The 17024-nt window shown below is 36.6% G+C and overlaps 3 protein-coding genes across 7 annotated transcripts; all 3 read left to right on the forward strand.

The window, feature by feature from the left end:
• The first annotated feature begins 2469 nt into the window (after positions 1-2469).
• LOC103963245 lies at positions 2470-4781 on the forward strand. The gene is made up of 3 exons (XM_009376037.3): positions 2470-3304; positions 3406-4134; positions 4556-4781. Exons 1-3 carry the CDS (start codon positions 2693-2695, stop codon positions 4721-4723), a joined length of 1509 nt encoding a protein of 502 aa, XP_009374312.2. The 5' UTR covers positions 2470-2692; the 3' UTR covers positions 4724-4781.
• A 4325-nt stretch (positions 4782-9106) lies between these two features.
• LOC103963283 lies at positions 9107-12685 on the forward strand. Of its 3 annotated transcripts, XM_009376080.3 has the most exons (5): positions 9107-9239; positions 9351-9389; positions 10186-10842; positions 10938-11666; positions 12085-12685. In XM_009376080.3, the coding sequence occupies exons 3-5, from the start codon at positions 10219-10221 to the stop codon at positions 12175-12177; spliced, it is 1446 nt and encodes a 481-aa protein (XP_009374355.2). In that variant the 5' UTR covers positions 9107-9239; positions 9351-9389; positions 10186-10218; the 3' UTR covers positions 12178-12685. The 3 variants fall into 3 exon arrangements, with proteins under 3 accessions (XP_009374355.2, XP_048425030.1, XP_048425031.1); XM_048569073.1 differs by having other exon boundaries at positions 9351-10842; XM_048569074.1 differs by having other exon boundaries at positions 9351-10749.
• Positions 12686-13258: 573 nt separating this feature from the next.
• LOC125470257 lies at positions 13259-15410 on the forward strand. Of its 3 annotated transcripts, none has more exons than XR_007252534.1 (3): positions 13259-14116; positions 14317-14849; positions 15089-15410. XR_007252534.1 is itself a non-coding variant. In XM_048569075.1 (2 exons), the coding sequence occupies exons 1-2, from the start codon at positions 13402-13404 to the stop codon at positions 14514-14516; spliced, it is 915 nt and encodes a 304-aa protein (XP_048425032.1). In that variant the 5' UTR covers positions 13259-13401; the 3' UTR covers positions 14517-15410. The 3 variants fall into 3 exon arrangements, 1 of the variants encoding a protein (XP_048425032.1); XR_007252535.1 differs by having other exon boundaries at positions 14317-14837; XM_048569075.1 differs by having other exon boundaries at positions 14317-15410.
• Positions 15411-17024: the final 1614 nt, after the last annotated feature.

Consider the following 17024-nt stretch of genomic DNA (forward strand, 5'->3'; position numbering starts at 1 on the left):
GTTTCTCAGACTAAATTAAATCATATCAAGCAAAATACTCAGTCTGAATCAGTCCAAACAGATCAACAGTACAAGAATATACATTTTAAAAAGGGAAAAACATGAATTTAAAAATCTAACCTTTTTGTGTCTGTTATGGGCCACCATTTTAAAGAAAAAAAAACCCATGAGTCTAGAGGTGCATGTTATGGGCCACCATTTTAGCTATAGCTTTTTAAAAAGGGCACTAGTCATTCAATGTCTGCATATACTTTTTTTGGGGTATTATCAAATATCAACAGTTATTTCTATTTTTCCCATACTCTTCTTAATTTTTAGCAATTCAATTGAATAAATTGAAGAAATCAACAGATAAAAGTTAACAATAGTGTACTAGACATAAAAAGAAGTGTTTAAATAGACCTACTTTTTTTTTAATACGAGTGCTACGCCACATAATAAACAATCAAACTTGCGTTAACAAAAATCTAACTTAAAACATCTCCCTAAAAGTATCAATCTCAATCCTTAACTAGGAAGAAAATTGTGAGTGGGATTCCAACACTTTGAAATTTTAAATATAAAAGTTTCTTACTTCCATTCTTAAGTAACATCTCCTTGTCAAAAGCTAGGGAGAATATCTCAAAAGTGGGAGTCTATGAAGAGTCTGCTATCTTATATTTTATAATATTAACACATAAATTGATGTCGATCTCACTTCAAAAGTCTCCTTGATATTTCTCCTTTTTTTTAATTAAACAATATGTTAATGTGTTGTGTAGATACTAATTTAGTATTGTGACATCTCACATCGCCCAGGGGAGTGATCCTTAAATGTATATTCTCATCCCTACCTAGCACGAGGCCTTTTGGGAGCTCACTGGCTTCGGGTTCCGTAGGAACTCCGAAGTTAAGCGAGAAGGGGGCTAGAGCAATCCCATGATGGGTGATCCACTGGGAAGTTGCTCGTGACTTCCCAAAAACAAAACCGTGAGGGAATGGTAAGCCCAAAGCGGACAATATCGTGCTACGGTAGTGGAGCGGGCCCGAGAAGTGATCCGTCCCGGCCGGAGATGTGACAAGTAAGATGCTTTTCATTCGATTATTAATGGAAATCAAATATATTTTCTTAATGGGAATGGACGGGTTGAGTTTGGGTCGTATCATATTATCAATTCATTGACACAACACGATCCATTAAGATATCATGTATGTCACAAAAACAACACGAATATGACAAATACAACACGATTGCCAAGTCTAATTTTAGCCTTAGCTTTTCAAAAAGGGCACTTGTTATGCAATGTCAATATATTTTTTCTGTGTGGTGCAATCCACATATCCATTTTTACTTCTCACGCACTTCTCTTAATTTTAGGTCGTCGAATAAAATAAATTAAATAAGATCAATAGATAAAAACTAACAAAAATGTGTGCAAAGTAAAAATGAGTGTGTGAAAAGCACTACTTTTTTTTAATACGAGTGCTATGCCACATATTAAACAATCAAACTCGTCATTAACAAAAATCTAATCTAAAACATCCCACTTAAAAGTATCAATCTCAATCCTTAACTATGAAGAAACTAGGGAGTTGGATTCCAACGCTTTGAAATTTTAAATATAAAATTTTATTACTTTTAGGTAACATCTCCTTATGGAAAGTTAATGAGATTTTTTCAAAAGTATGACTATTTACAAATTTTGTGTCATCTTATATTTTATTTGCAAATTTTTATAAACTTGGCATGATAATTGACGTTAAGCTGTGAACTGATAGAGTTTATGAAGAGTCCCTTTATTATTTTTTTTTCTATAGGGTGCAGAATTTTAATTTGAGAGAGTCTATTTAGCACTTGGTTTTTAATTAACCAATAATGTCAAATCTACTGTAGCATTCCTGTTATGAAAGATAATATTGTGAAACAAAGCAATCACTTTAAGTTTCCAAAAAAAAAAACGAAGCATTTCCTCTCACTTGACTTTTTAGCACTATTTTGTCTCTCCAAACTCGATGATCTTCCTTGTGTGCTTTCGTATATTTCATCCATTACTTCGGCTAGCCAATTCAACCCAGAAAGGCTTGTTCTTCAAGTTTCATGTTTTTTTTTTAATTTCCTGGTACGGTTAAGTGTATTTGAGATGTTGAGTTAGGATTCTCATTAATGTTTGTGGGTAACATATTCAGATTTTGCATGTTGGAAGGTTGAAGGAGTTTTTGAACCAAGGTAATTAAGAACCTCTTATTTGTTGTCTTATTTACTTTTTAACATGTTGGATCCTATATTAGTACTACGTATACCATTTCTTGTGATCAATCCAAGCTTTTCTACGCAAAATGGTTCCCTTTATCAGGAAGGTTGACACTTAAAAGTTTATATTACATAAAATGAAAAAGAAAAAGAAAATAACGTCATGTTGCGGGCCCTTTGGTTTGGTTTTTAGGTCTTGATTTTCATTTTTGTGCTTGAGACACGAGGAAAATATATAGGGAAAGTGACGCGAGAGGGTTAGAAATAAGGAAGAAAAAATGAAAACAAAATCTTCAAAGTGAAAATGAAACGATTTTCATTTCAACTCTCCACCAGCATGGACTAGACAGGCTTTATTTCGGTTGTCATTATCCTACAACAAATATTTGTGACAAATGACAATTGCTTACTGAATTTGTTCAACAACAGGATAGCAATCCGACTTCATACTTTCTTTCAATCATGGCTGAAAAAAAGCCTGTGTTGAATGAGGATCTCAAAAATGTTATTACTTTGAAGGCCTTGGTGGACCGGGGAAGCAACAAAGTTATCTTCGTAGAGTCCGACGATTTTATTGATGTTCTCTTCAGTTTCTTGACAATGCCCATGGGAAGAATTGTCAGGCTTGCTGAAGATTCAGTACCAGTGAAAATAGGTTGTATGAGAAATTTGATTCAAAGTGTTGAGAAATTTGATGTGCATAACTTCCGATCAAATGCTTGTAGAGATATGTTGTCACTTCCCTGCAATTCTGCGGATCTTGAATGCAAGAACCTCAAGTTGAAAATTGACAATGATAGGCCAACACGGTACTTTCGGTGTGTTAGATGCTTTTTAAGCTATTATAAAAGTGGCAGCTGTCCTTCCTGTGGTTATTCCTTTTGTTTTGAGATTCCAGTGGATAATACTCAACTTGGAGGCGTCTTTGTGAAAGGGCGACCCAGGCTGATAATTACCGATGATTTACAGGTCATTTCCCCAGTAGGTGCAGCAAACATTTGTTTGTTTTCGAAGCTAGGGGTCACAGATTTTAAAACTACGGAGGAGTTGACTTTCAATATGGGAGTTCAGGAGGTATTTCTTCTTTCCTGTGGGGTGCGCCTTCAAAATTTTTTTTTTCATCGACAACAACAGAAGCGGTTTCTAACTAGATTGATGTCTTCTTTTTTTTCCAGGCTTTGAATTTGCTTATGCATTCGTTTGTATCAAAGACACCGTTGACTGAAATTCTTCTGAAAAATGAACCAATACCAAGTTTGGGAGACGTACATTCCAGTCAAGGAATATCGATTGATTCTCAAATGCATGGGGACACAATCAATGAGGAAGAGAAAAACATTTGTCTTAAGCTTGTAGTTAGCAAGTCTAAGAAGATTGTTTGTTATGCAGAGGCACAAGAGGATTTTGTTAATCTACTCTGCAGTTTCTTGACTCTCCCACTTGGGTTCATATTAGAAAAGATGCGGAATGTTTCATGGAAAGGCTGTCTCGATCAGTTGTACAAGAGTGTCGAAGATCTTGATCAGCAGTACTTGAAGTCAAATTTCCACAAGGAATTGTTGGTCAATCCAAAGCTTGCACCTGGTTTTCGATATGAGAACCCTCTGTTAGGAATCAAGGAGGCTTCGTTTTATTATGTTAAGTCTAAGTTAACTACTGATAAGTCCTGTATTCCTGATTATGCTTCAGCGGAGTCAGTTAAACTTAATGTTTTTTATCCCAAATCTCATGAAGATAGAGATAAAAGTGCTCAGGGATTTCTGAAAGGACCTGCTACCTTCACAGTGACTGACAATCTAGTTGTAAGACCGTTATCTCTAATCCTTGAAATGTCTGTTCTTCAAGAATTGAAGGTACCTTTCACCGACATCGAGAACCATATTGTGCATGTGGGCAAGAGGGAGGTGAGTTGTCATTTATAATGTTTGATGTTCATCCACTAATGTTATGCTCTATTAGTTTACGTTGAATCTTTGTTTACCAGATTTCATGTCCCTCTGAGATTTCCTTATGAATCGTAGGCAACACATATCACCTTGACTGATTCGTCATCTTATCCAACATCTCTAATCTGTCAGTAGACTTCCCTTGTTACGGTTGTTGATTTGCATCAGTCCACAATGTTATGTTATTGATTGCTGCTCTAACCAACAAGGGTAGTCAATTGTTGGAAAATGATACCATAAACCCAAACAAGTAATCGAATAATTACTTGAGTCAATCCGTATGTCCACCTTCAAAGTTGAAGGGTCCCATGTTGTGGACATGTAACATTAGTCATCTGTTTAAATTTCTTTTAACTTCAAAGTTTGTTACTTTTTGCAGGCGTTGCTTCTTTTAGTGGCCTCGTTTGTTGGTGATTCTGCTCTTACCAATACCTTCATTGAGAGCTTAGGGAGCCAAAGCAAGAACAATAAGGAAGGATTGGTCACACAAAGAAGAGCTTGCTTTTGTTGTTATTGCATAAAAACTCCACAGTATTCCTATTTGTGAGATTAATTTTTATTTACATGGTAACATTTGGGTTTGCGATAAAGTAAAAATTTTGAGATCTGGTTGCGAAGTGTTTGGACCTGGTTGGCTTTAGCCAGTTTCGGTTAGTTTCTGTCGAATTTGTATGGTTTGGTTTGGTAAAAGGCTGCCGAACTATTAGGATAAAAATCGGTTGTATCTAGCCAAACCTTGTGATATTGTTCAGCTCTGTCTTTATAGGGGGCGTTTGTTTGCCCTCACTAAGTTGGACTGGACTGGACTGGACTAGCTATTAGTCCAATAATGTGTTTGTTCCATGCTGGGACTAACATTAATGAGACTAAAGGGGACTAGCATGGACAAAACCCTTCACTAAGAGGTCTGAGCGAGACTCCCCAATAATCATGGGACTAGCTAAGACTATCCTCTCTTTCTCGTCCTCGTCATGCTCAACGACCACTCCCGACAGACTCCTCATCATCTCCGGTCACCTAGACCAATCATTAACTTTCCGACTCTCTTTCATATCCATTTCACAACCAACTTTCATATAAAATATACCAAATTGAAGCTGGGAGTGACAAGATTACAATTTTACCTGAATTGAGGCCAAAATGTGGTCGAATGTGGCCGGAAAATGGCCTGGAAGTCTCGGCCTGTTTGGGCTTCTTCAAATCCATGACATATTCGAGCATTCAAAGCTAAGATCTCGATCTAGGGATGGTGATGAATTTTTTGGCGGTGCTAACTTCATCCAATTTAACGAGGGTTGGCCGGAAAACACATCGGGAAACCTGCAACTCGTCGGGAAAATTGGAGCCGTGAGGTTCCATTCGAACAACGCATTGCTAGAGAGGGAGGGAGGACAGAGAAATAGAGATTGGAATCAATAAGGAGTTTGACCAGGAATGAGAAAGAGACATGAATTGAGAGGTCTAAGAGGAAAAAAGAGGGAGAGGGTGGGACGATGAGAGAAGAGGAAAAGAGTGGGACGGAAATGGTAGGAAAAGATGAAGAAAAAGATAAGATCATAATAAAATATTAATAATTTATATATTAAATAATATAATATTAGAATTTGTTATTATCCAGCTTCTTAGTCCAATACTGCACCAAACGCTTCACTAAGTTAGTCCAATTTAGTCTAGTCTAAGCCAGTCCAGCTTAGTCCTTGAAGCTAATCCAGTCCGAGATAGTCCGGCGCAACAAACGCCCCCATAGGGTGCGTTTGTTTGACTTTGTTAAGTCTCACTGGACTGGATTGGATTAAAAGCTAGTGAAGTCCCATGTTTGTTATTGGAAGGGACTAGTTTTAATGGGCTTAGTTCTCACTCGCTCCGACTACCGACCTCTCTAAATGGTCTTAGCTAGTCCTGGGATTGCTAAGACCACATCTCTCGCATCCTCGTCTTCTCTCTCGCGTCCTTCATCTCTGACTGACAACTCATATCACGTCCTCGTCATCTTCGGCTCCTCAATTTGCAAAGATGGCCAACTCGATCGTAAGCCACAGCAGCTGCAAAACAAAAACCAAATTGCAGCTGCAGGGAGCTCCGACTGTGGTGAAAACCTTAGAGGAAGATCCTATTCTGGCTGCAATCGATTTACCTTCAAGCTCGCCCGGGCCGACGACGATCTGCACGACCCAACCTCGAGAAGGTGAGATTTTTTACTAGTCAGTCTTGGTTCACGACCTAGACTCAAGTCAGGACCGGAATCAGAGTGTCGTTGTTGGATATACAAGGAACGTAGCTGCGATTTCGATTGAAATTGAAGTTGAAATTTTTATTGTTTGTGTTTTGGGAGCTTTATTGATTCAAATGGATGAGAAAGATGTGGTTGCAAGTAGTGAAATTTGGACGGAGAGCTTTATCAATTGAAATGAAGGAAAAGCTATGATTGGAATGTATGTAGTTTGGACGGAAAATAAAAAAAGCAGAGGGAAGAGAGGTTTTAGGAGTGTTCTAGAACAGGAAAAAGAAATAGAAAAAGAAAAAAGAAGAATTACTTTTATTATTTTTATTATCCTATTTCTTAGTTCGATACTGCATTAAACGTTCACTAAATTAGTTTGGCTTAGTTTAGTCCAAGCCAGTCGAGCTTAATTCCTGAAACTAATCAAGTTCGAGATAGTTCAGTGCAACAAATACATCCATATTGTATTGTAGATCGTACATTTATTAGAGAGGTAATTAGTGTATCGAGACGTTAACGCTTGTATACCAAGAATTGTTCGCTAAAGAATTTCTCCTATTGGAGATGCTGTCAGAGCTTTGAAAAGTCTTCAAGTCATCGTTGGGGTTTGCAATTTCCTCTTAAACGACTTCCTTTTCAAAATTCGACGTTTACGATGGTAAATATATTTATTTGGTTCACCTGATGCTTCGTCTTCCAACATGATTCAAATGATCTACAATAAATCAAGAGAACTTATTGAAATCACCTTTAAACTTTTCATCTGCCAAAGAAACCTATTGTTTTATAAATAGACTCCATTTTCGTTTAGCCAACATTCGTTATGTGTCAACGTTATAATAATGTGTAAGTTTCTTAGACTAAATTAAATCATATCAAGCGAGTACTCAGACTGAATCAGTTCAAACAGATCAACAGCACAATAATATACAATTCAGAAAGGGAAAAACCATGAAATTAAAGATCAAACCTTTTTGTACCTGTTATGGGCCACCATTTTAAAGAAAAAAAACCATCAGTCCAGAGGTGCATGTTACGGGCCATCATTTTAGCTACAGCTTTTCAAAAAGGGCACCAGTCATTCAATGTCAAGTATATTTTCTTTTGGGTATTATCCACACTTACTTTTATCTTTTACATACTCTTCCTAATATTTAGTAGTTGAACCGAATGAATTGAAGAAATCAACGAATGAATTGAAGAAATCAACGAATAAATAGCCCTACTTTTTTTTAATACGAGTAACATGCCAAATAATAAACAAACAAACTCGTGGTTAACAAAAATCTAACTTAAAACACGCCCCTAAAAGTATCAATCTCAATCCTTAACTAGGAAGAAATTTGTGAGTGCGATTCCAATGCTTTGAAATTTAAAATATAAAATTTTCTTACTTCCACTCTTAGGTAACATCTCCTTGTCAAAAGCTAGGGAGAATATCTCAAAAGTGGGAGTTTACGAAGAGTCTGCTATCTTATATTTTATAATATTAACACATAAATTGACGTCGTGAGATGGCAAAGAATCTACGAAGAGTCTCACTTTAAAAGTGTCATTGACATATCTCTGTTTTTTTTTTTTTTTTTTAATATTAACACATAATTTAGTGTGACGTTTTTCATTCGATTATTAATGAAAGTCAAATATATTTTCTTAATGGGAACGGATCGGGTGATATTGCTCATTAATTTTAACCGGTCGAGTTTGGGTCATATTATATTATCATTCATTTTAACGGATTTGACACAATATGATCCATTAAGATATCATGTATATCACGAAAACGACACGAACACGACAAATACGCCACAATTGCCAAGTCTAATTTTAGCTTTAGCTTTTCAAAAAGGGCACTTGTCATGCAATGTCAATATATTTTTTCTGTGTGGTGCAATCCACATACCCATTTTTACTTCTCACACAGTCCTCTTAATTTTTGGTCGTCGGATCAAATAAATTAAATAAGATCAATAGATAAAATCTAGCAAAAATGTGTGCGAGGTAAAATGTGTAAGATCCCACATCGTCCAGGGGAGTGATTCTTATATGTATATTCTCATCCCTACCTAGCACGAGGCCTATTGAGAGCTCACTGGCTTCAGGTTCCATGGGAATTTCGAAGTTAAGCGAGTAGCGCGCGAGAGCACTCCCATGATGGATGACCTACTGGGAAGTTCTTGTGTGAGTTCCTAGAAGCAAAACCGTGAGGCGTAGTCGAGCTAGCCCGGGATGTGACAAAATGAGTGTGTGAAGAGCACTACTTTTTTTTTAATATGAGCACTATGCCACATATTAAACAATCAAACTTGTCGTTAACAAAAATCTAACCTAAAACATCTCACTTAAAAGTAACAATCTCAATCCTTAACTAGGAAGAAACTAGTGAGTTGGATTCCAATGCTTTAAAATTTTAAATATAAATTTTTATTACTTTTAGGTAACATCTCCTTATGCAAAGTTTATGAGATTTTTTCAAAAGTGGGATTATTTATAAATTATGTGTCATCTCATATTTTATTTGCAAATTTTTATAAACTTGGCATAATAATTGACGTTAAGTTGTAAACTAATAGGGAGTCTATGGAAAATTCCATTTTTTATTTTATAAGATAAAGAATTCCAATTTAAGAGAGTCTATTTAGCATTGTTTTTTTAATTAACCAATAATTTCAAATCTACTGCAGCATTCCTGTTATGAAAAGATAATGTTGTGAAACAAAGCAATCACTTTACTTCCTCTCACTTTACTTTTTATCACTATATTGTCTCTCCAAATCGATGATCTTCCTTGTGTGCTTTCGTATATTTCATCCATTACTTCAGCCCAATTCAACCCAGAAAGGTTTGTTCTTCAAGTTTCATGTTTTTTTTTTTTTTTTTTTCCTGGTACGGTTAAGTGTACTTGAGATGTTGAGTTAGGACTCTCATTCATGTTTGTGGGTTACATATTCAGAATTTGCATTTTGGAGGTTGAAGGAGTTTTTGAACTAAGGTAATTAATAACCTCTTATTTGTTGTCTTATTTACTTTTTAACATGTTGGATCCTATATTACTAGTACTTATACCGTTTCTTGTGATCAATCCAAGCTTTTCTACTCAAAATTGTTCCCTTTATCAGGAAGGTTGATACTTCAAATTTCATATTACATAAAATGAAAAAGAAAATAACAACGTCATATTGCGGGCCCTTTGGTTTGGTTTTTAGGTCTTGATTTCCATTTTTGTGCTTGAGACACGAGGAAAATATATAGGGAAAGTGACGCGAGAGGGGAAGAAATAAGAAAGAATAGATGAAAACAAAATCTTCAAAATGAAAATGAAATGATTTTTGTTTCAACTCTCCCGAAATATATCCTCTCTATCACTAACTGAAACCAAAAACCAAAAATAACATGGTTATCAAACGGTCACAATTCTAAAAAAGATTATTGGAAATCTTCTGAGAAGGATTTATGATTTTTTTTTTTAAATTTTTTTTTTTCCAGAGAATTCAATAAGATGGTTATTTTTTTTCAATCTTTTAGTATCATATTTGTTATCTGCTAGAAGATTTTCAGATAAAAATACGGTCTGCCGGTTTTCGATAATCTGTTTCCTATAGCTTAAGCTATTTTTTCCGCAAGATTTTATCTCTTTCCCAGTAGTTGATTTGTATTTTGAAGCTTCTTTCGTGTTTGAGGAGGGAAATAAATTAACATCGGCACGGACTACACAGGCTTTATTTCGGTTGTCATTATCCTACAACAAATATTTGTGACAATTGCTTACCGAATTTGTTCAACAACAGGATAGCAAGCCGACTTTATGCTTTCTTTCAATCATGGCTGAAAAAAAGGCTGCGTTGAATGAGGATCTCGAAAATGTTATTACCTTGAAGGCCTTGGTGGACATGGGAAATAACAAAGTTATCTTCGTAGAGTCCGACGGTGATTTTATTGATGTTATCTTCAGTTTCTTGACAATGCCCATGGGAAGAATTGTCAGGCTTGCCTGTAAATCTTCAGTACCGGTGGAAATAGGTTGTATGAGAAATTTGTATCAGAGTACTGTGAAATTTAATAAGAATAAGTTCCGGTCAATGGAATGTATACTTATGTTGTTACTTCCCTGCAATGCTGCTGATTGTCAGTGCAAGAACCTCAAGTTGAAAATTGACAATGATCCGACACAGTACCTTTTGTGCGCTAATGATTGCTTCTTAAGTTATTATACACGTATCCGTTGTCCTTCCTGTGGATGTCTTTTTAGTCGGGGCACAGATCTTCCAGTGGATGATACTCAAGTTGGAGGCGTCTTTGTGAAAGGGCAACCCCGGCTGATAATTACCGATGATTTACAGGTCATATCCCCAGTAAGTGCATTAAGCATTTGTTTGTTTTCGAAGCTAGGGGTCACAGATTCTAAATTTACGGAGGAGTTGACGTTCAATATGGGAGTTCAGGAGGTATTTCTTTCTTGTGGGGTGTGCCTTCAATATTTTTTTTTTTTTATCAACAACAATATAAGTGGTTTCTAACTAGCTTGATGTTTTTTTTCCAGGCTTTGAATTTGCTTATGCATTCGTTTGCATCAAAGACACCGTTGACTGAAATTCTTCTGAAAAACGAACAAATACCAAGTTTGGGAGATGTACATTCCAGTCAAGGAATATCGATTCATTCTCAAATGCATGGCGACACAATCGATGAGGAAGAGAAAAACATTTCTCTTAAGCTTGTAGTTAGCAAGTCTAAAAAGATTGTTTGTTATGCAGAAGCACAAGAGGATTTTGTTAATCTACTCTTCAGTTTCTTGACTCTCCCACTTGGGTTCATATTAGAAAAGATGCAGAATGTTTCATGGAAGGGCTGTCTCGGTCAGTTGTACAAGAGTGTCGAAGATTTTGATGAGCAATACTTGAAGTCAAATTTCCACAAGGAATTGTTGGTTAATCCAATGCTTGCACCTGGTTTTCGATACGAGAAAACTCTGTTAGGAATCGAGGAGACGTCCTTTTATTATGTCGGCAGGAAGTTAACTACTGATAAGTCCTGTATTCCTGACAATACTCCAGCGGAGTCAGTTAAACTTAATGTTGTGGATCCCAAATCTCATGAAGATAGAGATGAAAGTGCTCAGGGATTTCTGAAAGGACCTGCTACCTTCACAGTGACTGACAATCTAGTTGTAAGACCGTTATCTCTAATCCTTGAAATGTCTGTTCTTCAAGAATTGAAGGTACCTTTCACCGACATCGAGGACCATATCGTGCATGTGGGCAAGAGGGAGGTGAGTTGTCATTTATAATGTTTGATGTTCATCCACTAATGTTATGCTTTATTAGTTTATGTGGAATCTTTGTTACCAGATTTCATGTCCCTCTGAGATTTCTTTATGAATAATCGGCAACACAGATCACCTTGACTGATTCGTCATCTTATCCAACATCTCTAATCTGTCAGTAGACTTCCCTTGTTACGGTTGTTGATTTGCATCAGTCCACAATGTTATGTTATTGATTGCTCTAACCAACAAGGGTAGTCAATTGTTGGAAAATGACACCATAATCCCAAACAAGTAATCGAATACTTACTTGAGTCAATCCGTATGTCCACCTTCAAAATTGAAGGCATCCCATTTTGTGGACATGTAACATTAGTCATCTGTTTAAATTTCTTTTAACTTCAAAGTTTGTTACTTTTTGCAGGCGTTGCTTCTTTTGGTGGCCTCGTTTGTAGGTGATTCTGCTCTTACCAATACCTTCATTAGAGGGCTTAGGGAGCCAAAGCAAGAACAATAAGGAAGGATTGGTCACACAAAGAAGAGCTTGCTTTTGTTGTTACTGCATAAGAACTCCACAGTATTCCTATTTGTGAGATTAATTTTTATTTACATGGTAACATTTGGGTTTGAGATTTTGAGATCTGGTTGCGAAGGGTGTTTGGACCTGGTTGGCTTTAGTCGGTTTGTTTCTGTCGAATTTGTATGGTTTTGTTTGGTAAAAGGCTGCCGAACTATTATGATAAAGATCAGTTGTATCTAGGCGAACCTTGTGATAATGTTCAGCTCTGTACTAATATTGTATGTATTGTAGATCCTACTTTTATTAGAGAGATAGTTAGTGTATCGGGACGTTGACGCTTGTGTACCAAGACTTGTTCTCAGTGTGCTGAAGAATTTCTCCTATTGGAGATGCTGTCAGAGCTTTGAAAAGTCTTCAAGTCATCGTTGGGGTTTGCAATTTCTACCCAAACGACTTCCTTTTCAAAATTCCACATTTACGATGGTAAATGTATTTATTTGGTTCACCTGATGCTTCGTCTTCCAACAGGATTCAAATGATCTACAATAAATCAAGAGAACTTAATGAAATCACCTATAAACTTTTCATCTGCCAAAGAAACCTATTGTTTTATAAATAGACTCCATTTTCGTTTAGCCAACATTCGTTGTAGGTCTTATCCTTAGAATCCATGGCTACTAATCCTACTATTTGCGTGAAGGCCTTGGTGGACAAGGGAAGTAACGAGGTTATTTTCGTAGAGTCTGGTAATGATTTGGTTGAGACTCTCTTCAGTTACCTGATAATCCCCATGAGAACAGTTATCGAGCTTGCTCGTATACGTTCAGATCCAGCGGTCATTGGCTGCATGAAAAACTTGTACGCAAGTGTTGAGAGTATTGGGGAAGAGGAAATTTTGGGTAACATATTTAAGGACTTGTACATTCATAATGTTAGGCCGCTGCGCTACTACGTGTTTTGATTCCGGACCATGCAAGTTCTTGAGTTATGAATCGGGTGTCAAGTGCCATCGTTATTTCCTCCATAATCAACCAATCATGTACCGGGAGAAGAGTCTTTCAGTGGGGGCTTCAATTGTTCACTACGACTTATGTTTACGCTACTGATTTTATCACTATTCGGTTAGAGTGTATATGAAGGGAAGAGGAGTGTCAAAATTGCTAGCTGTTTTTTGTGGTTGTTTCTGACTTGGTTTTTCTTTTCCAGATTTTGAACTTGCTTATGACCTCTTTAGTATCAAAAGCACCTTTGATTGAAACCCTTCTAAAGCATAAACAAGAACCAAAACTGAGCAGTAGCATTCCCAATCAAGCAATACCTATTGAATCTCAAATTTTATTTGGTGACACGAAGTGGTATGAACTAGGCAAGGTTTCTGTTAAGCTTGCCATCAGCAAATCAAAGATGACTCTGTGTTACGCAGAAGCAGGGGAAGATTTTGTTGATTTACTGTTCAGTTTCCTAACTCTGCCGCTTGCGTTTATAGTAAAAAACATGAAAGAGGGCTCCTTGAACGGTTGCATTGGTCGGTTGTACAAATCTATCCATGATTTTGATGTTCGGTACATGAACTCAATTTACCACAAGGAAATGCTGCTCTATCCCAAACTTGTTCCTGGTTTTTGCTTGGATGACAGTATTTTAGGAACTGAGGAGATCTCTTTTTCCTATGTGGATGACAAGTTGATTAATAATAGATCCCTTCTACGTTCTAATTGTTCATCACCGGAGTCATATAAACTCACAGTTGTTAATCCGAAACCCTATTTCAATCAGAATCGAAGTAGTGATCATGGATTTTTGAAGGGACCTGCAGTGTTTTTAGTAACTGACAATCTAGTTGTAAGGCCAAAATCTCGGATCTTTCTACTGCATGTTCTTAAATCTTCTAATGTGCCTCTGACAGTATCAAACTGTGCATGTTGGTACGAAGGAGGTGAGTTATCATATCGTTCATTCTACTAAAGCAATTATTGGTTTTAAAATGTCGGTTTAATCACTTAGGTTCAATCACGTCTTCTAAGAAACTCCTTTTAGCTTCATATATTGTTGAATGAATGGTTTTCCTGTTGTGTTTGGCTCATATACTTATGAGTTGTCCACAATTTTGATAGTGTAACTTTCTGAGTGCTACAGGGAAATGGCAGCAGCCACTTTGTGTTTGGCTTTCGGTTGTGGCATGGAAGTCTTGTTTCAAGAGAAGACATGGTGACTGCCACAAGCAAAGTTGGAAGCAAGCAAGTCTTGACTTTGTGTTGGCTTGCACGCAATTGTGCATGTTTTATTTTCTATGCATTAAATGGCAAATGGAGAAAAAGTTGTACTCTATAGGCTAGGTATAGGAAAGGGTGTTGCCGTTTGAGCTTAAGATTTTCTTGGTCTTGGTTGTTCGCATAATTGTCAGTGCATGACTATATGTAAGGGAAATAGTTATGCATTGAGTGAGCATCCGGAGGAGAACACAAAGGATGGAAAACAGAGAGTGAGAGTGAGAAACTCTTGAGGTGGAGTGAGGCTCTGGGGAAAATTCTGTGAGTGTACAAGGGATTGGGTTTTGGGTTATGTCGATTTAACTCAAACTGTATCTTGTACTAGGTATTCTCATAGTGAAGAGTAATATCACGCCGAGAACGTACGCAGGATTTTTGCTGAACCTCGTAATTCTCTCGGTATCTAAATTTCTTGTATTTTAAACTGTTCAACTGTGGGTTTATAGTTTGGTGAGATAATCTAAATTTGGTTTTGCACTGACCGGCCAAAGCACAACATTTTCATCTTGAAACATTCAACTCTAATCCTCTATTGACTGTCCTTAGCTGAACTGCATGCATATAATATCTGTGTGTCTATTAGTTCTTAAGTTTCAAGTCATTTGTTGATCGTCTCTTGAATTTGTTTCTTGTTGCAGGCTTTATCTCTTTTGGTAGCATCTTTTGTTGGTGAATCTACTCTATCCAATGTCTTCCTGAGGAATCGTGGGGAGCCGAAGCAAGAACATTGAGAAGGGATTTTGGTTATACGAATAAAAGTTTGATTTTGTTGTAGAATTAAGGTTGAATTTCCAACTAAAAGATGTCCTGTGATCTGTGAACCCATATGGTGATGGTCCTTTTGAGTTTTCTGTAGAAAACCCTAATGTTTTGAGTTTTCTGTTAAAAAAAAAACATCGTTTTCAATATCCTAAATTCAAATGCGTACGTGACTAGCGATCAAATGCATATAGAGACATATTGTTGCTTCCTGCAATGCCTTTGAATGTCATTACAAACCTCAAATTTAAAATTGACAATGATGAGCCGACACGGTACAATGAACAACAAGATGATCTTGAACAATTAAATGATAACGAAGATGTTGATATTCAGCCTCAAAGAACATGAAACAAGTCATGTTCATAAGGGGTGAGGGAATGAATGAGCTAGCCATAATAATAGGTAATTGAATCCTACCGCGCCACCGATAACTTCATAATTTCCCTATTATCTATCAATTAGCTAAATACACATGTCTGGGTTCAGCCAAATTGACTAGAGCACGATGCTCCCAAAAGTACCATTTCACGTAGTTTAAATGAATTCAGTGTGATTGTTTTATTTTCTGTCAAAATAGAAAGTATATGCATAAAAAAGTTGAAATCTATGTGGATGATATGATCGCCAAGTCACCTGAATAATCTTTTTTACCCTAATACAACACAAGTGACACAACAACCCTTTATACAGAATCATGCAAACAGATTTATGTGACTACTTTCAATTCCTTAAGAGAATCAACCAAGATTATTATTTACCGGTGCGTGTTTTGCCAAAATGGTTTACACGGTTACACTATATTATGTGGCTTTTACAGCAAGCAATGAAAAATGACTTGATTAAGTATTAAGAGTACTTGCATTCAGATTCTCTTTAAATCTCGCAGTTTGGAGGCAACGGACCGAGAAAATCATTCAAGAGAGGGAGAGAGAACCGAGCCCTTGATTTTGTGAGGTGTGCCAGTGTGATAGGCTAATGAGAACCGTAGGATTTCAAATGAATGACCAGAATTTCTTGGTCTGTAAACTCCAGACTGCGAGATCCAAAGAGGATCTTAATTCTGGGTTTATGTCCTAGTGTGATACCTTTATCTTCGAGATGGCCCTACGGGAATTTCAACGATCATTCGTCGTGCTAGTACATTTTTGGCATAATCTAGGGTTAGCTTTACAAGTTTGAAATGAAGTGGACTGGCTTCTGACGTGCCTTAGTGGGCGTGATGAATGATGCACGTATGAAACAGAAAGTTTGTACGTAGGTATATATCACGATCACCAGCAAAACATGGAAGTTTCCATGTTCTTTCCCACACGTGGATGTGAGGGTTTTCTTTGTGCACATTGACATATTATCTATCAATGTTATCGACGTATAAGCGATATTATATCGACACTCCCTTTTAATCAGGTGACCTGCTCAAAGAGAATCGTTCACAGGTAAAAACCAAACTCATTTTTGCGATATTAAAATTGAGTATTTTGTCGATTTTTCTCTTGAACTTGTACTCCGTATACCCCTTGGAACTTTTATTTGGATTAAGTTTTCTCTTGAACTATTATAAATGCATTTACCTCTACATCGTCTTTTTCCACATTTCATATAACTTAATCTTCATTAAAAATGTCATATATCAAGAAGGAAAAAAAAAAAACATATAACATTAAGAAAAGACAATAGAAAATAATATTTGGTGACAAGCTTGTGACTTTTATTGACGGAAAATTAGATGAAATATGGTAAATGATTTACCGTAAATATGAGGATAGAAGTGCAAAATTAGCCATTTGTAATATTTAAGAAAAGAAATTGACC

This window comes from the organism of the source record quoted next, unplaced genomic scaffold, assembly GCF_019419815.1.
Source record: "Pyrus x bretschneideri cultivar Hongxiangsu unplaced genomic scaffold, Pyrus_bretschneideri_v1 Contig5, whole genome shotgun sequence".
Classification (NCBI taxonomy): Eukaryota; Viridiplantae; Streptophyta; class Magnoliopsida; order Rosales; family Rosaceae; genus Pyrus; species Pyrus x bretschneideri.